At 30.7% G+C, this 24534-nt stretch overlaps 1 protein-coding gene across 1 annotated transcript; it reads left to right on the forward strand.

The window, feature by feature from the left end:
- Positions 1-919: 919 nt before the first annotated feature.
- Positions 920-2503, forward strand: LOC137633240 (uncharacterized). Its single transcript, XM_068365439.1, has 6 exons — positions 920-986; positions 1113-1221; positions 1372-1459; positions 1684-1787; positions 1923-2046; positions 2252-2503. The coding sequence occupies exons 1-6, from the start codon at positions 920-922 to the stop codon at positions 2501-2503; spliced, it is 744 nt and encodes a 247-aa protein (XP_068221540.1).
- The last annotated feature ends 22031 nt before the right edge of the window (positions 2504-24534 follow it).

Here is a 24534-nt window from a genome sequence, read left to right on the forward strand (position 1 = left end):
ATACACGCATGTATATATATATATATATATATGTGTGTGTGTGTGTGTGTGCGTGTGGATGTATATACGCATACATACATGCGTCATGCGCGTATATATACAGACTTACACTTATTTATATATATATATATATATATATATGTAGAGAGAGAGAGAGAGAGAGAGAGAGAGAGAGAGAGAGGCACAAACTAGGAATGAAAATGGCAGATTAGGAAATGTGACTCATTAAACATACAACGTATCGAGCCAAGGGGAGCCTTGAAGGTGCGAGTTCTCAGCGGGTGGGGGTGGGGGTGGGAAATCAGGGATATCCAATTGGTATTCATAGGTCCAGGATAAGCTCATCCTCGCAGTCCTCCGAAATCACAAGCACTCTTGTGGTGGCATCCTTCAGATCTGCTCTGCTTCCTCCGTCGTCTCCTTCTGCAGGAAACAAGACGTTGTTGTGAGTTGGACTTGGTCTCTTTGTTAGTCAGTCATTCTTTGGAGACTGAGAGATTTCTATTGCCAGCTCACCTTCCATGCGTTGATGAGAACAAAACTTTAGAAAAGACGCATTTCTAAAAGTGAAATGTTCTTTCATACAATTTGTACAGTTCCTAATATGGGGGCATTACTGTTTCTAATAATTACAGCGAGTTATATTTGAAATTACTCCTTTCTTATGGTCTCGAAGCTGTTTCAGAATGACATTAAGATTGTTCACAGTTTTACCAGACTAAACTGTGATCAATCTCTTTTCAGACCAAATGTCTTTCAATGTTAAAAGAGAAGGAGAGTTGAACAAGTACTGATTACAGTCTAAAACTAATATCAATAATTAATCAGGCTCTCTCTCTCTCTCTCTCTCTCTCTCTCTCTCTCTCTCTCTCTCTCTCTCTCTCCTTAAAGGTTTATATTGAAACCCTCTTCCTTAGCCATGTTCCAGAGAACATTGGTCCTGGCGGCAATTTTAGCTGCCTTTGCACGAGGGCTTCCGCCTCCAAGTAAGTAAACAAAGAGGTTGAAAGAGCTTTGTGAAATTGTGCTGTGTCTGAGTTCTCATTTTTGAAGATGTTTACTGTTGCTTGCTTTGCTCATTTAGTTTATGTTAAATATTCCTTTCCTTTCAGTTTCACCATGTGACCTAATTACTTATGAACTACAAAGGGCGCTTCGTCCCGTGGATCCACACACGTTCCCCATCATCTCCGATTTCAATTATATTCGTGACAACAGAAGGTTAACTATGAATAACAAATGAAGATGCGAATTTCGTTTTGGGTAACATATAAGTGAAAAAAATACATTAAAAACATTCTGCTATATTTTGTTACGATGTGAGCATTGTCATTTCTTTTAAGTTGAAACTGATTTTCGTTTTTTTTTCAGTGCCACCTACGACTTGTTTAACCTGAAATTTGAAGGCTTTTCCAGTGTTAGGTGCAGCTCCTTCCATGATTTTGGGCAAGACCGCGTGGTAAGGAAGTATTATAAAATCTTCGTACTTTGTTACCTAATTATGTGTTATTCTGAAGACAACTAAACAAAACAATTAATTGTTTGTGGCTCGTTTGATTTTTTATATCGTTTCTTTAACAAGAAGAAATGATTCATTTGTCTTCTTCCTAATTCTCATCTACTTCTAATTAGTTAATACCACATACATTCTCTGTCTCTACGAATAATTCCTGATCTTTATAGGCAACACTAAACCTCAAAGGACCCAATTTGGAATTCAATACCAGTCATGCCGATGTACGCATTAATCGACCAGGTTCTCCTAATCAAGTAAAAGTCAACTTTATGTGAGTATTTCCAAAACTGACTTTACCCGTATATTACCTGTCCCTCCTGTAGTATTGTTGAACAAAAATTCTTGTCGAATTTGAACTTTAAGAGATTAGTCAATTGCCGTTAACAATGGTTTCGTCTACTGTCAGTTTGCAGGTGCATGACTATACTCTGGAGTTGAGGTTCAGATATGACTATTACTCGCCGGATCCATTCAATCTCTGCATCACCAGAGATTCTCTCCAAGTGGCCTTCCATGCTAAAGGAATCACAGTAAGTCCTCTATTTTCTCTTCCTTAATTAAGTGCCTTATACGGTCAAATCTTATTTTTCAATGTTTAAAAGAACTAAATACAATGGAGAAAATGTTGATCTAACTGAAAAAAAAAATAAAACAATTGTGAATGATTGGACAGTCTCGTGAAATTGGTATTATGCATGTGATTTCAACCAAGTCTATTTGTATCTTTCCTCTTAGGCCCGTGCTTTGGAGCTAAATAACCATCCAGAAACAGTGGTGGATGCTATAAATTTTCACCTTCCTCGCTTTGCCAGTGACCTTGCCACAACACTCAACAATATACTTTGCAAATCCATTGATTTCCCATCGACTGCGATTCCCACCACTACACCTGGAAACAGAACACTAGCTTCAACGCCAAGCCCCTCTACTACGTCAATGTCAAGCCCCTCTACTACGTCAACGTCACGGCCATCCACCCCAAAGTAGCCGTTCATGGTCTTCTAGAAGTTCCTGAAGAATTAGCCCCTTTTATATGTACCATAGTTCCATGAAGAAGAAAGAGGAATTATACTCTTGATACTAACATTCAGATATGCTCAAATCATTAACAATTGATAATCATATTTTCTTTTTCTGTGATTTTTTAGATTGAATTTAGAAAGCTTAATATTATGCAATAAGACTTTTTTTTCAATACCCAAACATTTTTAAAAACAAATATAATGAAATGTTTAGAAACAATATTATGTCATATCAATACTATCAAATAAAATAATTGTTCTATTTCGGTCTTCTTATCCTTATGATTCTAGATTTAAAACTATAATTGTACAACATATCGTTTTATATAAATCTGTTCATGAATAGAGTGTTGGATAAATATCTTTATATATATATATATATATATATATATATATATATATATATATATATATATATATATATATATATATATATATATATATATTCAAATAAGCCATATATATTTTTGATACATTAATGTCTGGATTCTCTTAACGACCTCGGGATCAGAGCCCCAGGCGAAATCACACAAAGACAAGAGCTTGGGTCCGGCCAGGAATCGAACCCTGGTCGGCAAGCTTGTATAGACAGTGACTTAGCCACTTGGCCACGAAGAAAGATAAAAGTCAATGACAATTCTTCTGTACTTATACCCGTCGAATTCAGGTATTTTGTACTTAGAATTGAAATCAACCCATCTTCACCATCGTAGTTAATTGGTAGTTTGTTACTTGGTATTCAATTAATGATAAATTTTGCACATTTAGACGTGTTTTTCATATTCAAATAAGGCATATATATTTTTGATACATTAATGTCTGGATTCTCTTAACGACCTCGGGATCAGAGTCCCAGGCGAAATCACACAAAGACAAGAGCTTGGGTCCGGCCGGGAATCGAACCCTGGTCGGCAAGCTTGTATAGACAGTGACTAAGCCACTTGGCCACGAAGAAAGATAAAAGTCAATGACAATTCTTCTGTACTTATACCCGTCGAATTCAGGTATTTTGTACTTAGAATTGAAATCAACCCATTTTCACCATCGTAGCTAATTGGTAGTTTGTTACTCGGCATTCAATTAATGATAAATTTTGCACATTTAAACATGTTTTTCATATTCAAATAAGCCATATATATTTTTGATACATTAATGTCTGGATTCTCTTAACGACCTCGGGATCAGAGCCCCAGGCGAAATCACACAAAGACAAGAGCTTGGGTCCGGCCGGGAATCGAACCCTGGTCGGCAAGCTTGTATAGACAGTGACTAAGCCACTTGGCCACGAAGAAAGATAAAAGTCAATGACAATTCTTCTGTACTTATACCCGTCGAATTCAGGTATTTTGTACTTGAAATTGAAATCAACCCATCTTCACCATCGTAGCTAATTGGTAGTTTGTTACTTGGCATTCAATTAATGATAAATTTTGCACATTTAGACGTATTTTTCATATTCAAATAAGCCATATATATTTTTGATACATTAATGTCTGGATTCTCTTAACGACCTTGGGATCAGAGCCCCAGGAAGGCCATTAAGTTACCACATTTTCAATTTGCTTACTTTATTGAATAGGGCAAAGAAGAGATGAAGTCCTTCCCTGTTTGCTTCTTGAGCAAAAAAATACTATTTTTCCTATTTGCATAAACCTGATTAATTGTCCTTTATCCAGCCATGCTAAATATTTGCAAGAATAAACTTTGTATTAGACTTAAGCGCTATTGAGAAGATGCATGATAAAGTTGGTGCAGTATTTTACCTTTATTACTTATTAGAGTCACAGGTAATAATAATGGGCCTAAATGAATGGTTAATCAAGAAAAACCTTTGCCTCAAGTAACAAGAATATTAAAACTTCGTTAAATTGATCGTCACCGTTACGGTTATATGATCTGTTATTTATGTTATTTTGTTATGTTTCTTTACTTTTCATATTTCATACTTTTGCATTTATTAAGATGCCTAAAAGATAAACACGATTTTCTTATAAGATTTTGTTTGTTGATTAGTTAATGTAATTTTAGTTATTTTTACCCAACTAGTTTCGTTCAAAGTAAATTTTGTTCTAAATAATTTTTGTTCAAAATGATTTTTCTCAAGGCAGATTTTGTTCAAAGTAGAGATTGTTCAAAGTAAATTTTCGAAAAAGAAAACTTTTTCTTGAGTGTTTCAAAGCAAAATATTCCATTACATCACATGAATATGAAAGAAGTCGATAAAGATAAATGTTTTCTCTAACGAAATTTCGCTTAGTAAATTCTTTTGATTCTTTTCTTAGTTTGTATAGGGTTAAGAGGTGAATAACAAGCGAAGACATACTTATAATTTCCTTTGTGAAAATCAGCTCTCGAAAGACATTACGACATCTAACTGTCTTCATTTTAAAAGTCTCAATCTATATTTTGTTCCCGTTTGATTACAAAAGTTTCCTTTCACTTGTCTTTGAAGCTTCTTCTCACGATCACTTATGAGCCTCGAGTCATATACGTTTACAAAACCCTATTAAGATATCGTTAACAGATTTTATCTCTCTAATTATTAGTTTAATTGGGATTAAAATTGTGGTAATTTACAGAAAAACCTTTACCCTCTATATAGTAAATATTCTAACAAGTTATCAATTGAAAATCTGTGACATTAATCGAGAATACTAAAATATTTAATGGGCATAGTCATATTACTGACATGATTTGCCCCTGATGTTTCTAATTCAATCGGATATGAAACGTCATTGAAAAATATGGCATAAAAATAAAGGGCAGCTTACAAATGCCATGACCATAAGTTCTGAATGTTGTTAGGTGACTACATTATTTGTGAGTTCGAGAAGGTTATTTTTTGCGGATAAACAAAAAGAAAAAAGTTTCCTAGTTTATGTTCTCACAACCCTAAACAAATGAAAGTGAATACTAAGATGACATTCCTACTCATGAGCGATTACCTTATTATTATTATTATTATTATTATCATTATTATTATTATTATTATTATTATTATTATTATCATATATATGATGATGATGATTACAAATACTAATATTATTATTATTATTATTATTATTATTATTATTATTATTATTATTATTATTATTACTTGCTAAGCTACAAACCTAGTTGGAAAAGCAGAATGCTACAAGTCCGAGGGCTCCAAATGGAGAAAATAGCCTAGTGAGGAAAGGAAATAAGGAAACTATAAGTCATTATTCTTAGTTCTTGTTATGAATAATACCTTCAAATATCATTTACTATTCTCAACTTATAAAAAGATGATTCTACAATCATGTGCACAAAGCAATTATGTTCAATACATTCCGAAAGGCAGGAGTCCATTGCAGTTTGTGTAAAGAATTATTGAAAGCAAAATCTCTTAATCATATATATACATATGAATAGGTAGTTACAATGAATTATCCACTGTTTAAATTAGGAAGTTATTTGAATTCCTTTCAAAAAAAGGGAAAAGAAAGCTCTTCACTCGGTCTTCAAAATGTGCAATATTATATGCGGTAAAAGCAGCAATGGATTCTGCTGATAGAAAGATAAATATTTAAACCCCAAATCTTTTATTAATTATGTAAAAATACTTTTAGTTTGCCAACAAAGTTATAAAGCGTTCTCAACAACCTGGTCTTGAAAGCCACAGCCTTCCCAGTAAAGAATATTTCATAGTTGATTTTTGAACCCCAGTTCTTATGCAAAAGCCCTATTAACAAGGTTCAACCTCATCCTCTACTGTAGGTGCAGCTGCATAACCTGCAGCTTTTGCCTTGAGAAGATGCACTGAATATCTCGGAATCTTTCCCAATCACTTTCAAGTTAGTTCGAGCATATTTTGCATTTCACATTCGTTATCGTAAACAACCAGCAAAACTCAGATAGAATTGCTATTTCCCTGGCTGAGGTTTTCCCTCAGTCAGGTTGCTATTCAGAATTAAAATTGCAACTCTTCCATCAAGTAATATGATACGCCATTATCAAGAATTTGCGAGAGGCTAATGCCAGGATTCAATTATGCAAAAGAGCTTTTAGGAGAAATGTATTGACCTTTTTCGCTGCCTGCGATATTTTGCCTTGTTATATATTTACTAGTGTACGAGACCCGTCAGAAATGACAGCTAAATATTAGGTACATAATATGTACACTAACGCTCATGCAGCCCCCTCTCACCAGGAGAGACAGAGAGAGCTGAGCGTGACCGGAAAGAAATATCTCTCTATCTATCTACCTATATATATATATATATATATATATATATATATATATATATATATATATATATATATATATATATTCATATCTATATATCTTTATTATTCAAGGAAGATTCCCCAAGCTATTTTGCTGTTTTTACAGCATTTCTAAATGTTTTTTTATTTGAAATGTTTTGGAAATGAGCCATAAATTGATATGCCTAAATTTATTATGTATTTCCTCTGAATTCTTTTGCATCAATTTTCTATTCACTTGTCAGTGTTTTGTTTATTCTGCAATCATTTTAATGTTCTGCTCTTTTGATTTCAATACTCATTGTGTTTAGGCTTTGCTAAGTAATATAAGACTATTGACAGTTTTTTATGCTACTCTTTACACACACACACACACACACACATATATATATATACATATATATATATATATATATATATATATATATATATATATATATATATATACAGATAAATATTTAAGAGCGAGGATAACACACCACCCGGATTATTTAATTATTTATCTATCATTATTTCTTCTCCCTGGATAAACCCCTCCAGAGATTAGACCTATATGGTGGGTGGTCTCTTTTTCCTATGTCACTTCGTTCGGCGACACTTCGTCCACGTCTTTTTGTCCAATATAGGCAACGTTGAATATAATCTAAGCTTCGGCTTATAATAATTTATTGCAAGTTTCGAAACCACGACACTAACTTTTGCTTTATACACAAAACGACATAAGCAAAATCATATAATAACTTTGAATTCATAACCCAAATGCATAATCTGTTATCATTAGACTACAGGACTAAGCTTAAATTATTTCCCCTCTTGACGCCCTCACTCTGACATTAACGCATTTTTTTTTTCGATTTTTTATCGCTCTGATATCTTTCTAAAATAATTTTTTTTTTCATAAAAGTAGACCAATGTTGTCTCATACAAACACACACGATTGTCCGACGCAAACATTTAAAAGCATCACCAGTTTCCCACACCTCTAAGAAAGAGTTGATGATGGGAAGAGAGAGAGAGAGAGAGAGAGAGAGAGAGAGAGAGAGAGAGAGAGAGAGAGAGAGAGAAGAATTCAGCACCAGACTAAAGAAAGCCTGTTGCTGTTCTTGGATAACCGGGGGACGTCAGTGACAGGATACTTTCTTTCTATCCTGCCTGTCTCGGAACCCCAAACCGAGAGGTAGTCCTGAATCGGAAGACACCTAAGAGGAAGGATCCTCAACGGAGTCGATTTCTTAGGGCTTGACCCGAACCAGGACTCTTGGAAAACCCGAGTCTCTTTACTTCAGGTTATCCAGGAAGCTACAGACATCACTGCTATTACTGCTCGAAAAATATTTTCCAATTTAAAAGACTCAAACATTTTATGCAAAGTTTATAGATTTGTTAACAAATTCCCTAATTTCTTATATCGGTTGATGATTAAGAATTTAGTTGCCTTTACTGCTAATTATTATTACAGCTACTTATGAATTTTAGATATATATTTTTTTTTTATCAAATAAATCAGTAATATGATGGGCAAGGAGAGGCACCCGGGGAGATACTACTGCCAGAGAGTTATTTGGTTATGTGATGGCAAGATAGTACTACATTGGATCCCTCTCTGGCTAAAGCTCATCTTTTCTTTGCCTAATTTTTGAGTTAACACAATATTAATCTCTCCATTATTCTTTTAAAGGCCAAGACTGAATAACTGGTAAGAACCTTTTTTTTTCAATCATGGCTCAGCGATACCTTATTCGGAGGCAGCGAGTTCTCTGGTGTGTTTCAAGAAGTCTAAAACGATTAAAACATTATTTACAAGAACAATATCATGTCGACCTTTCAGGGGTCAGAAATTTAATCTGAACACTAAGTCACTGAGATTTTCTTTAAAGATACAAGACTTTTCCCCCTCAACTTCATTACACCTTATTTGTTAGGCCTATGAATATTTCCATTCCTTAACTTGAATATCCAGCCTAGAATATCCATCGAACAGTCACAAATAATTTCCAAGATTTCACTATAACTGTTGTTTGTTCGTAACTATGACGGTCTAAGTTCAAACAATATTTATATACCATGTTTGATACAATTCTTTGGACACTTCCATTTTACAGAATGTGAAGTGTGAAGTGGATGATGAATGGAGAAGTATTGATTTAAAAGCTCAATATAGAGACACTAGCAAAATGTAACCGGGGCCCTTTGCGTCAATAGGTGTAGGAGGAGATGAGGATGATATATATGATGAATTTTCCTTAAAACTCTTAAATATAAAAATAATAAAACTGGTAATTTTTATTTATGAAAAGTAACTTCACTGAAAATAGTTTTTTTCCTATCGAAAAAAGTCACATAGACCTACAATGCAACGCTTAAAACATATAGATGCAACTGCTGTAATGTCTTATAGGCATAAAAGCAACAGTTAAAACATAAAACGGTTAAAAGGAAAACATGACGGTGTTTTTATGCTTTGACATCTCCGCACTTGAAGAATAATCTCCAACCAAAGGAGGAGGCAAGAAAAGACACAGTCCTTTAGACCTATTCAATACGAGCTGGCGGTTAACTGACTTATGAAAACTCGCTTATTAAGCCATTTTCTAATCTTGCTTTGTAGTTTGGCCCTTTTCCTTATTTCTTCATCTGAGGCTTTGATCTACCTGATTTCATTCCTTTATTAACGTATTTAAATTGTCTATGAATAATTGAAACACTGGATTTCCTCTGTTCCTTTCATGTAGCCGCTTCTCTCACTCCGAGCACCTCCCACAGAAGCAAATTATCTCCTCCATTGCAAGGACAAAAATGCTTATACAATTAGTTATCCTATATAGAAATAATTAAATCCTTTAGTAAATATATATTATTTTGATAAGTGTATAATTCACATTATTTTTGGAATGAAATTTAAATTTTGAGGCTTTTATAATGTAAGAATCGCATAGAAATTTAAAATATCGATTTATCATGAAATTATTTTGATGGTTTCTGCGCGAGGAAGTCATTTATTCCTCTCGAAACCTAACCTTTCTTTATTCTAATCATTAACTTTGTCTTTTAAATAATACATTCTATTACTATTACTATTACGATTCCTTCCGACTTTTTGTTAGCTCCCTCCCCCATCAGCTAGCACTCTCTCTCTCTCTCTCTCTCTCTCTCTCTCTCTCTCTCTCTCTCTCTCTCTCTCTCTCTCTCCTGCTTAACCTTTTGCTCGGGATAGTTTACGCGCTTCTTCTGCCTCCGACTAAACCGCTTTTCATTCGTTCTCACGATCTCCTACTTCCCTGGAACTCGCTGTTATAACACTTTCTCTTTTACTCGATAGACTGTCTATTAACAAATTTCCTTTTCGTGGACCTACAGAGGAGTCTCCCCACCGGGGCCTTTTTCTCCGTCGCCATACCAGTCACCTTTCCCATTTTTACCCCTGTGATATAGATAGATAGATAGATAGGTACAGATAGATAGATAGTTGGATAGATACAAAGATAAATAGATAGATAGATAGATATATAGATACATTGAGATAGATAGATAAATAGGTATATATTATTCAATTGTACGCACGTTCCATATACATTTGTAACATAATATGAGTTCATATTGTCTGTGTGTTTCGGCCCTTTAATGAAATCCAATTAATGAGGAAAAAAATTCATAATAATAATAATAATAATAATAATAATAATAATAATAATAATAATAATAATAATAATAATAATCAGACTGATATGCAATTTCTTTTTTTTTTCCGGCAAGGAAGAAAAAAATGAGATATAAATAGAAGTTCCAAGTAAAAATTTCTTGGGACATCGGTAGCCAGACGGAATCGTCGTTCTCGTCCGATCAAGGGAGTTAAGCAGCGTTGGGTATGTTCAGGACTTGGATTGGTGCACCGCCTTGGAACACCTGATGCTTTCATCATTGCGATATCAGTGGTCAATATATACGTGTGTGCGTGTGGTATATATATAATATATACGACACTCTCCCACACATATATGTTGCCGTTTTCGTAAAAAAAAAAAAAAATAATATATAAATCCATAATCATAGCTATTCAGTCAATAGCTAGATTCTTTCTTATAGTGATTTTTATATGGCGTATCAAGTGATTATTATTATTATTATTATTATTACTAAAATTTCAGTTATTGTTATTATTATTATTATTTTTAAATCAATTAAGATATTATTCATATGAGAGCAAGTCTATATCTTCTTTAAAATGTTCATTATCACTTCAGTTAAAAATAAAATCATTGAAATATATCGGCTGATACACAGGTACATAGATAGAGAGATAGTGAGATAGATAGATAGATGCTCAGATAGATAGACAGATAGATATATAGATAGATAGATATAGATAGATAGATATATACAAAAATAGATAGATAGATAGATAAATAGATAGATAAATAGATAGGTAGAGATAGATAAATGGATAGGTAGATAGATAGATAGATGCACAGATAGATATATAGATAGGTAGAGATAGACATATATATATATATATATATATATATATATATATATATATATATATATATATATATATATATAGATAGATAGATAGATAGGTAGTGAGAGATAGACATATAAAGATAGATAGTTAGAGATAGATAGATAGATAGGTAGGGATATATAGATAGATAGATAGAAAGATATATAGAGATATTTAGACAGATACAGAGAGATAGATAGATAGATAGGTAGAGATAGATAGATAGATAGATAGATATAGATAGAAATATACAAAGATATATAGATAGATAGGTAGAGAGAGATAGAGGATATATAGATAGATAGGTAGATAGATGGATAGAGGTAGAGATAGATAGATAGAAAGATAGATATAGATAGATGGGCAGATAGATACATATATAGATAGATACACAGATAGATAGATAGATATATAGATAGGTAGTGTTAGATAGATAGATAGAAAGATAGAGATAGATAGATATATAGATAGATAAGTAGAGATAGATAGATAGATATATAGATCGATATATAGATGCACAGATAGATAGATAAATAGATAGGTAGAGAAAGATAGATTGATAGATAGTTAGAGATAGATAGATAGATAGGAAGAGTTCTATAGATAGATAGATAGATAGATATATGTACAGATTTATAGATGGATAGATAGATAGAAAGATATGTAGAGATAGATAGATAGATAGATAAAAAGACAGATATATAGAGAGATAGATATATAGATATATGTATAGATGGATAGATAGATAGAGATAGAGATAGAGATAGAGAGATAGACAGATAAATAGATAGATAGATAGATACAAAGATAGATATATAGACAGGTAGATAGATAGATATATAGATAGATGTATAGATGGATAGATAGATAGAGATAGAGAGATAGACAGATAAATAGATAGATAGATAGATGCACAGACACATAGATAGACAGATAGGTAGAGAAAGATAGATATATACATATATAGATAGATAAATAGATATATAGGTAGGAAGATATATATATATATATATATATATATATAGATAGATAGATACACAGATAGATGGATAGATTTAGATATATATATATATATATAAATAGAGAGAGAGAGAGAGAGAGAGAGAGAGAGAGAGAGAGAGAGAGAGAGAGAGAGAGAGAGAGAGAGAGAGAGAGAGATGCACAGATTTATATATAGATAGAGATAGATAGATAGGTAAATAGTTAGAGATAGATAGATAGATAAGAAGAGATATAGAAATAGATAGATAGACAGATAAATATATAAAGATAGATACACATAACGATAAATAGATATATAGATAGTTACAAATATAGATAGATAGATATATAGATAGAAATATCGATATATAGATAGATAGATAGATATAGACAGATAGGTATATAGATAGATAAATGCACACATAGATATATAGATAGATAGATAGATAGATATGTAAAAATAGATAAATAGATAGGTAAAGATAGATAGATAGATAGGTATATAGTTATATAAAAATATAGATAGATAGAGAGATACACAGGTAGATAGATAGATGGATATGTAATGATAGATAGAGAGATATACACAACTGAGATATTTAGATAGAGAGATAGGTAGAGATAGATAGATAGATTGATACATAAAAAGATAGATAAAAACACACATTTTGATAGATAGATAGATAGGTAGATGCAAAGATGGATAGATAGATAGATAGATAGCTAGCTAGCTAGCTAGATAGATAGATAGATATATGCACTGATAGATAGATAAATAGATATATAAATACACAAATAGATAGATAGATAGGTAGAAATAGATAAATATATAGGCAGATAGACAGATAGATGAACAGATAGAATGATAGATAGATAGATAGATAGGTAGGTAGATAGATAGATGCACGGATAAAATGATAGATAGATAAATAGATAGAGATAGATAGATAGATATATACAAAAATAGATATATAGATAGATAGATATATAGATAGATAGATAGATGCACAGATAGACAGATAGTTAGATAGCAATAAGTGGATAGACAGATATATACAAAGATAGATAGATAGATACATAGGTAGAGATGGATAAATAAATAAATAGATAGATGCACAGATAGATAGGCAGATAGATAGATACAACGATAGATAGATAGATAAATAGAGATAGATATGTAGAGATAGATAGATAGATAGGTGAGATAGATAGATAGGTGAGATAGATAGATAGATACACAGATAGATAGATAGATAGATAGATATATAGATAGACAGATAGAAAGTTAGATAGATAGATATAGATAGATAGGTAGATAGATAGATGCATATATAAATAGATAGGTAGATAGGTAGATAGATAGATAGGTAGAGATAGATAGATAGATATATAGACACAAAGATTGATAGATATATAGATAGATAGATAAATACACATTGAGATAGATAAATAGATAGATAGATAGATAGGTAGATATAGATAGATAGAGAGATAGATATAGATAGATAGGTAGGTAGAAAGATAGATGCACAGATATATAGATAGATAGATATAGATAGATGGGCAGATAGACAGATAAATAGATAGATACATAGATAGACATATATATATATATATATATATATATATATATATATATATATATATATATATATATATATATAGATAGATAGGTAGCGTTAGATATATAGATAGAGATATTTAGATAGATACACAGATAGATAGATAGATAGATTGATGGATAGAGATAGATAGATAGATATATACATAGATAGATTGATAGATGGATAGATAGATAGATAGGTAGAGAAAGATAGATAGATAGGCTGGTAGAGATAGATAGATGCACATGTATATAGATATATAGATATGTAGAGATAGATAGATAGAAATATACATAGATAGAGAGATAGATAGATAGATAGAGTTATATATATATATATATATATATATATATATATATATATATATATATATATATATACTGTATATATATATATATATATATATATATATATATATATATATATATATATATATATATATATATATATATATGAATATAGATAGGTAGATATAGATATATAGACTTTTAGATAGAGATAGATAGATAGATAGATAGATAGATTGGCAGAGAGAGAGATAGATAGATATAGATAGATATGTAGATATAGATAGATAGATATAAATAGATAGATAGATAGGTACAGATAGATAGATGGTTGTATAGATACAAAGATGAACAGATATATATATAGATACATAGAGATAGATAGATAGATAGGTATATATTATTCAATTTTACGCACGTTCCATATATAATTGTAACCTAATATGAATTCACATTGTCTGTGTGTTTCGGCCCTTTAATGAAATCCAATTAATGAGAAAAAAATTAATAATAATAATAATAATAATAATAATAATAATAATCAGACTGAAATGCAATTTCTTTCTTTTTTCGGCAAGGAAAAAGAAATGAGATATAAATAGAAGTTCCAAGTCAAAATTTCTTGGGACATCGGTAGCCAGACGGAATCGTCGTTCTCGTCCGATCAAGGGAGTTAAGCAGCGTTGGGTATGTTCAGGACTTGGATTGGTGCACCGCCTTGGAACACCTGATGCTTTCATTATCGCGATATCAGTGGTCAATATATACGTGTGTGCGTGTGGTATATATATAATATATACGACACTCTCCCACACATATATATTGCCGTTTTCGTAAAAAAAAAAAATAATATATAAAGCCATAATCATAGCTATTCAGTCAATAGCTAGATTCTTTCTTATAGTGATTTTTCGATGGCGTATCAAGTAATTATTATTATTATTATTATTATTATTATTATTATTATTATTATTATTATTATTATTATTATTATTATTATTATTATTTCAGTTATTATTATTATTATTATTATTATTATTATTATTATTATTATTATTATTATTAACTTTAAATCAATTAAGATATTATTCATATGAGAGCAAGTCTATATCTTCGTTAAAATGTTCATTATCACTTTAGTTAAAAATAAAATCATTAAAATTTATCGGCTGATACACAGGTACATAGATAGAGATATAGTGAGATAGATAGATAGATGCTCAGATAGATAGACAGATAGATATATAGATAGGTAGATATAGATAGATAGATATATACAAAAATAGATAGATAGATAAAAAGATAGATAAATAAATAGGTAGAGATAGATAGATGGATAGGTAGATAGATAGATAGCTGCAAAGATAGATAGATAGATAGATAGATAGGTAGATATATATATATATATATATATATATATATATATATATATATATATATATATATATAGAGAGAGAGAGAGAGAGAGAGAGAGAGAGAGAGAGAGAGAGAGAGAGAGAGAGAGAGAGAGAGAGAGAGAGGTAGTGAGAGATAGACATATGAAGATAGATAGTTAGAGATAGATAGATAGATAGGTAGGGATATATAAATAGATAGATACAAAGATATATAGAGATATTTAGACAGATATATAGATATATAGATAGATAGATAGGTAGAGATAGATAGATAGATAGATATAGATAGAAATATACAAAGATAGATAATTAGATAGATAGGTAGAGAGAGATAGAAGATAGATAGATAGATAGGTAGATAGATGGATAGAGGTAGAGATAGATAGATAGAAAGATAGATATAGATAGATGGGCAGATAGATACATATATAGATAGATACATATATAGATAGATACACAGATAGATAGATATATAGATATATAGATAGATATATAGATAGGTATTGTTAGATAGATATATAGAAAGAAAGATATAGATAGATATATAGATGGATAAGTAGAGATAGATATATAGATAGATATATAGATGCACAGATAGATTGATATATAGATGCACAGATAGATAGAATAATAGTTAGGTAGAGATAGATAGATTGATAGATAGTTAGAGATAGATGGATAGATAGGAAGAGTTCTATAGATAGATAGATAGATAAAGGCACAGATTTATAGATGGATAGATAGATAGAAAGATATGTAGAGATAGATAGATAGATTGATAGATACAAAGACAGATATATACACAGATAGATATATAGATAGATGTATAGATGGATAGATAGATAGAGATAGAGAGATAGACAGATAAATAGATAGATAGTTAGATAGATGCATAGATACATAGATAGACAGATTGGTAGAGAAAGATAGATATATACATAGATAGATAGATAAATAGATATATAGGTAGGAAGATATATATATATATATATATATATATATATATATATATATATATATATATATATAGACAGATAGATAGATAGATACACAGATAAATAGATAGATATAGATAGGTAGAGATATATATATTTATATATATATATATATATATATATATATAGAGAGAGAGAGAGAGAGAGAGAGAGAGAGAGAGAGAGAGAGAGAGAGAGAGAGAGAGAGAGAGAGAGGTAGATAGATAGATAGATGCCCAGATTTATAGATAGATAGATAGATAGATAGGTAAATAAGTGGATAGATAGATAGACAGATAGATATGAAAATTGATAGATAGACAGATAGATAGATAAAGATAGATACACATATCGATAGATAGATATATAGATAGTTACAAATATAGATAGATAAATAGATAGATAGAAATATTGATATATATATATATAAATATATATATATATATATATATATATATATATATATATATATATATATATATATATATATATATATATATATATTTAGATATAGACAGATAGGTAGATAGATAGATAAATGCACACATAGATATATAGATAGATAGATAGATAGATATGTAAAAATAGATATATAGATAGGTAAAGATAGATATATAGATAGGTATATAGTTATATAAAAAGATAGATAGATAGAGAGATACACAGGTAGATAGATATATGGATAGGTAAAGATAGATAGAGAGATATACACAACTGAGATAGATAGATAGAGAGTTAGGTACAGATAGATAGAAAGATTGATACATAAAAAGATAGATAAAAACACATTTTGATAGATAGATAGATAGGTAGATGCAAATATGGATAGATAGATAGATATATAGCTAACTAACTAGCTAGCTAGATAGATAGATATATGCACAGATAGATAGATAAATAATATATAGATACACAAATAGATAGATAGATAGATAGATGGATAGTTAGAAATAGATGGATAGATAGGCAGATAGATAGATAGATGCACGGATAGAAATAGATAGATAGATAGATAGATGCACGGATAGAAAGATAGATAGAAAAATAGATCGATAGAGATAGATAGATAGATATATACAAAGATATATATATATAGATAGATAGATAGATAGATGCACAGATAGACAGATAGTTAGTATACAAAGATAGATAGATAGATAGATAGGTAGAGATGGATAAATAAATAAATAGATAGATGCACAGATAGATAGATAGATAGATAGATAGATACAAAGATAGATAGATAGATAGATAGATAGATATGTAGAGATAGATAGATAGATAGGTGAGATAGATAAGTAGATACACAGATAGATAGATAGATAGATATATAGATATATAGATAGACAGATAGAAAGATAGATAGATAGATATAGATAGATAGGTAGATAGATAGATGCACAAATATATAGATAGATAGATATAGATAGATGGGCATATAGACAGATAGTTAGATAGATAGATACATAGACATATATATAGATAGGTAGCGTTAGATATATTTGATAGAGATAGATAGATAGATAAACAGATCGATAGATAGAAAGATTGATGGATAGATAGATAGATAGATATATACATAGATAAATAGATAGATGGATAGATAGATAGATAGGTAGAGAGAGATAGATAGATAGGTTGGTAGAGATAGATAGATGCACATGTATATAGATATATAGATATGTAGAGATAGATAGATATATAGATACATAGATAAAGAGATAGATAGATAGATAGAGATAGATAGTTAGATATATATATATATATATATATAATATATATATATATGTATATATATAAATAGGTAGGTATAGATAGATAGATTTATAAATGGAGATAGATAGATAGATACACAGATATATAGAGAGATAGATAGATATATGCACAGATAGATAGATACATAGATAGGTAGAGATAGATAGATAGATTGGCAGAGAGAGAGGGAGATATATAGATATAGATAGATATGTAGAGATAGATAGATAGATAGATATATATAAATAGATAGATAGATATATATGAATAGATAGATAGATGCGCAGATATATAGATACATAGTACAGACAGATAGATAGTTTGATAAATGCAAAGATAAATAGATAGATAGATATATAGATACATAGATATAGATAGATAGATAGGTATATATTATTCAATTGTACGCACGTTCAATAAATATTTGTAACATGATATGAATTCATATTGTCTGTGTTTCAGCCCTTTAATGAAATCCAATTAATGAGGAAAAAAATATGTAATAATAATGATAATAATAATAATAATAATAATAATAATAATAATAATGATAATCATCATCATCATCAGACTGAAAAGCAGTTCCAGGTCAAATTTTCTTGGGATCTGAGCAGCCATACGGGTATGTTCAAGACTTGGATTGGTGGACCGTCTTGGAACACCTGATGCTTTCATCATCGCGATATCAGTGGTCAATATATACTTGTGTGTGCGTGTGGTATATATATAATATATACGACACTCTCCCACACATATATATTGCCGTTTTCGTAAAAAAGAAAAATATATAAATCCATAATCATAGCTATTCAGTCAATAGCTAGATTCTTTCTTATAGTGATTTTTATAGGGCGTATCAAGTAATTATTATTATTACTACTACTCCTATTATTATTATTATTATTATTATTATTATTATTATCATTATCATTATCATTATTATTATTATTATTATTACTTTTTCTCATTATTATCACTACAATTTCAGTTATTATTATTATTATTATTATTATTATTATTATTATTATTATTATTATTATTATTATTATTATTATTAATTTTAAATCAATTAAGATATTATTCATATGAGAGCAAGTCTATATCTTCGTTAAAATGTTCATTATCACTTCAGTTAAAAATAAAATCATTAAAATATATCGGCTGATACACAGGTACATAGATAGAGAGATAGTGAGATAGATAGATAGATAGATGCTCAGATAGATAGACAGATAGATATATAGATAGGTAGATATAGATAGATTGATATATACAAAGATAGATAGATAGATAGATACGTAGAGATAGATATATAGATGGATAGATAGATAGATAGATAGATAGATTGATAGATAGATACACAGAGAGATAGATATATAAAGATAGATAGTTAAAGATAAATAGATAGGTAGGGATATATAGATAGATAGACAGAAAGATATACAGAGATATTTAGACAGATAGATTGATAGATAGAGATAGATAGGTAGAGATAGATATATAGATATAGATAGAAATATACAAAAATAGATAGATAGATAGATAGGTAGAGATAGATAGAAGATAGATAGACAGATAGATAAGTAGATAGATGGATAGAGGTAGAGATAGATAGAAAGATAGATATAGATAGATGGGCAGATAGATACATATATAGATAGATAGATACACAGATAGATAGATATATAGATAGGTAGTGTTAGATAGATAGATAGAAAGATAGAGATAGATAGATTGATACATAGATAGATAGATATATTGATAGATAAGTAGAGATAGATAGATAGATATATAGATGCACAGATAGATAGATAAATAGATAGGTAGAGATAGATAGATAGATAGATACAAAGACAGATAGATAGACAGATAGAGATATATAGATAGATATATAGATGGATAGATAGATAGAGATAGAGAGATAGACATATAAATAGATAGATAGATGCACAAATACATATATAGACAGATAGGTAGAGAAAGATAGATAGATATATACATATATAGATAGATAAATAGATATATATGTAGGAAGATTATATATATATATATATATATATATATATATATATATATATATATATATATATATATATATATATATATACATATAGATAGATAGATAGATACACAGATAGATAGATAGATATAGATAGGTGGATATATATATATATATATATATATATATATATATATAGAGAGAGAGAGAGAGAGAGAGAGAGAGAGAGAGAGAGATAGATAGATAGATAGATGCACAGATTTATAGATAGATAGAGATAGATAGATAGGTAAATAGTTAGAGATAGATAGCTAGACATAGATATAAAAATAGATAGACAGATAGATAGATAAAGATAGATACACATATCGATAGATAGTTACACAGATATATAGATAGAAATATTGATATATAGATAGATAGAAAGATAGATAGATAAATATAGGCAGATAGGTAGATAGATAGATAAATGCACACATAGAAATATAGATAGATAGATAAATAGATATGTAAAAATAGATAGATAGATAGGTAAAGATAGATAGATAGATAGGTATAGATAGATAGGTAGATAGTTATATAAAAAGATAGATAGATAGAGAGATACACAGGTAGATGGATAGATGGATAGGTAGAGATAGATAGAGAGATATACACAAGAGAGATAGGTACAGATAGATTGATAGATTGATATATAAAAAGATAGATAAAAACACACATTTTGATAGAGAGATAGATAAGTAGATACAAAGATGGATAGATAGATAGATAGCTAGCTAGTTAGCTAGATAGATACATAGATATATACACAGATATATAGATAAATAGATATATAGATACACAAATATAGATAGATAGATGGATAGGTAGGTAGAAATAGATAGATAGATAGATAGGTAGGTAGAAATAGATAGATAGATAGGTAGGTAGAAATAGATATAGATAGATAGATAGATAGGTATATAGATAGATAGATAGATAGGTATATAGATAGATAGATGCACGGATACAATGATAGATAGATGCACGGATAGAATGATAGATAGATAGGTAGAAATAGATAGATTTTTAGATAGGTAGATAGATAGATAGATTCACAGACAGAATGATATAGATAAATAGATAGATAGAGATAGATAGATAGATATATACAAAGATAGCTATGTAGATAGATAGATAGATAGATGCACAGATAGACAGATAGTTAGATATCAATAAGTAGATAGATAGATATATACAAAGATAGATAGATAGATAGATAGGTAGAGATAGATAGATAAATAAATAGATGCACAGATAGATAGATAGATACAAAGATAGATAGATAGATGGATAGAGATAGATATGTAGAGATAGATAGATAGATAGGTGAGATAGATAGATAGATATAGAAAGGTAGAGATAGGTAGATAGATAGATAGATATATAGATAGACAGAAAAAAGATAGATAGATAGATATAGATAGATAGGTAAATAGATAGATAGATGCACAGATAAATAGATAGATAGATAGGTAGAGATAGATAGATAGATATTATTATGTGACGAACCACTGTGCAAACAATTACCCCTTTACAATGGGCGGTAGTTCTCTTCACACAATAAAATAGAAGTCATATGGGTAGACTTCCAAATTCACTTGTTTCTTATTACGAGTGTATAAGATTGTTGATTATGATCAAATGTATCTTCTTAAAGCTGGTTGCAGACAATCGAAGCACCAATAGCAGGATAATTGGAGGACAGGAACAATAAACTATGGTATAAACAAAACTTTAATCTTACGTTAAACAAAATAATGAAAAAGCACTTCAAAACAACAATAATAAGCAATGCAAAGTGAATGGGTGAGTAAGGTAGATGAATCTCGTGGTGAGAACAATGTATTCTAACAAAACAATAAATTTGGGGTTACCTTATAACATGTAAGGTAGGAAAACAGGGATGATTTACAGCAGGAAGGTGAGTGTAAACAAAAGATAATGAGAAGAATGGAATGAAGATGGCGCTGAAAAAAGGTGATGTATTTACAAAGAAAATGGAAAAATAAACTTTAGACAAATCAGATATGTTAGCATATGTACAACATATGGGGATATCACAGTCCCCCCTTGTTTTTGTTTTTTCCATTTCCCGAGGATCAACCGAGGTTATCCTTGATAATGAGTCTGCCACAATGTTTTCTCGTCCTGATATGGCGATTACTTGGATATTATGTGCAGATAGTATGTATGACCATCTTAAAAGTTTAGGGTTGAGAGTAGTGGACCTATGGAGATGCGACAGAGGAGAGTGGTCGCTGTAGACGTAGATCGTGTCTTGTCCATCAACATAAATCTCGTATCTCTGGATGGTAGCTACGATGGCGAATAGTTCTTTCTCCACAGTGGGCCAATTTAGTTGGGAACCCATAAATAGTCCACTGGAATAAGAGACTGGTAACAGATCAGCTAGTGGGGGCAGGTTTCCTGTTATGGCTGTTATTGGAGCAGGATGCTGTAATAAAATGCCCCCATATCCAAGATCACTAGCGTCTGTTTGGAGATAGAATGGTTTGGTGAGGTTAGGTGCCATTAATATAGGAGGAGATGACAAGTAAGTTTTTAGCTGGTTAAATATTTGATCATGTTGCTGGCTCCAAGAAAAATTCACTTTTGAAGAAGTTAAAGCAAATAGTGGTCCTGTGAATGGTGAGAAATTTGGACTGAACTTAGAGTAATATCCTACCATACCTAGAAATCTTTTTAATTCCTGTTTGGTAGTTGGAACAGGATAAGAAGTTATGGCGCTAATATTTGCATCATGGGGTAATACTTTACCACTGCCAACTCGATGACCAAGGTAAGATACCTGACCTTTGCAGAAATTACTCTTTGCTAAGTTGATCGTTAATCCATGTTGTTTCAACCCTGACAAAACTTCTTTTATCTTTTGAATATGGTTTACCCAGGTGTCAGAGGCAATAATGATGTCATCTAAATATACAAATACTTTTTCCAAGTCCTGTAAAATTAAAGACATTACTCTTTGGAAGGTGACAGGTGCGTTGGCTAATCCGAATGGCATTACATTATAACTAAATAATCCAAATGGAGTGATAAATGAAGAAATTTCCTTTGCCGTTTCTGTTAATTTAATTTGGTAATAACCCTTCAGCAAATCTATTTGGGTTAAGTAGGTTGAATTACTTACTTGGTCAATGATATCTTGTATTCTTGGTAGAGTATACGAATCTTTAATTGTTAAATTATTCATTTTCCTGTAATCGGTACAAAGACGAAATTTACCATTTTTCTTTCCTACTAGGAGACATGGGGAAGCCCATGGTGACACACTGGGTTCTGCCAATCCTTCTCTTATCAAGTAGTTCACTTCTTCTTTCATGATACCCAATTTCTTCTGTGATGTTCGATAGAAAGCTTGTTTAATGGGTGCAGCACCTGGTTGTAGTTTGATGTCATGATCTAGCATGGTGCATCTGCCTGGATTATCTGAAGTTATACTAGGAAATTCATGGAATAAAGCTACTAAAGATTTACATTTTGATGCATATAAGGGTTGTAGATAGTCTGATAAGTTTTCCAAGATCTTCGAGTTTTGAGAATCCTGCCAAGATGCAGTTATTGGATCATCTGTAAATTGATCCATAGGACAATCTATGTATGGTATGGAACTAGTAATCATTACCGTTTTACTTTCAGCTGTTGAGGGAGACAAATAGGCCTTTAAGAGGTTTATGTGGACTAATTGAGTAGACTTACGCTTATCTGGAGTGGCGATTATATAGTTGGTTGGCGAGATACGTTGAGTGATGGTATAAGGTCCCTGGTATTTCTCTCGTAGGGGAGAGCCTGGAATCGGATGGTATAGCAGCACTGCATCTCCTACTTTGAAACTTCTGGTTTTAGCCTTTTTATCATAGTTAATCTTCATCTTCTCTTGAGCTGTTATCAAGTTAGTTTTGGCAATGGAGTGAAGATCTGAAAGTTTCCTGTTGAGTTCCGAAATATATTGGGAAAGAGGTACCTCAGCATCTCCCAACTTCAGGATGCGTTCTTTGACTGAACTGAGGATAGTTCGTGGCCGTCGACCGAAGAGTAGTTCAAAAGGTGACATACCAGTAGACTGGTTTCGAACTCCTCGTATGATGTACATGATCAGTTCCAAATCGCAATCCCACTCGTTACCTGAACTATGGATTTATTTCCGGAGAAGATTTTTAATGGTCTGGTGAGTGCGTTCTAATGCTCCATTGGTCTGTGGATGG

Source organism: Palaemon carinicauda, chromosome 3 (assembly GCF_036898095.1).
Source record: "Palaemon carinicauda isolate YSFRI2023 chromosome 3, ASM3689809v2, whole genome shotgun sequence".
Taxonomy (NCBI): Eukaryota; Metazoa; Arthropoda; class Malacostraca; order Decapoda; family Palaemonidae; genus Palaemon; species Palaemon carinicauda.

What these genes read in the sequence shown, in the direction of transcription:
- LOC137633240 (XM_068365439.1), top strand. Translation starts at nt 920, where the DNA reads ATGTTCCAGAGAACATTGGTCCTGGCGGCAATTTTAGCTGCCTTTGCA. An exon ending in TATATTCGTGACAACAGAAG is followed by an intron (nt 1,222 to 1,371) that starts GTTAACTATGAA and finishes TTTTTTTTTCAG; the next exon opens with TGCCACCTACGACTTGTTTA. An exon ending in ATTTTGGGCAAGACCGCGTG is followed by an intron (nt 1,460 to 1,683) that starts GTAAGGAAGTAT and finishes TGATCTTTATAG; the next exon opens with GCAACACTAAACCTCAAAGG.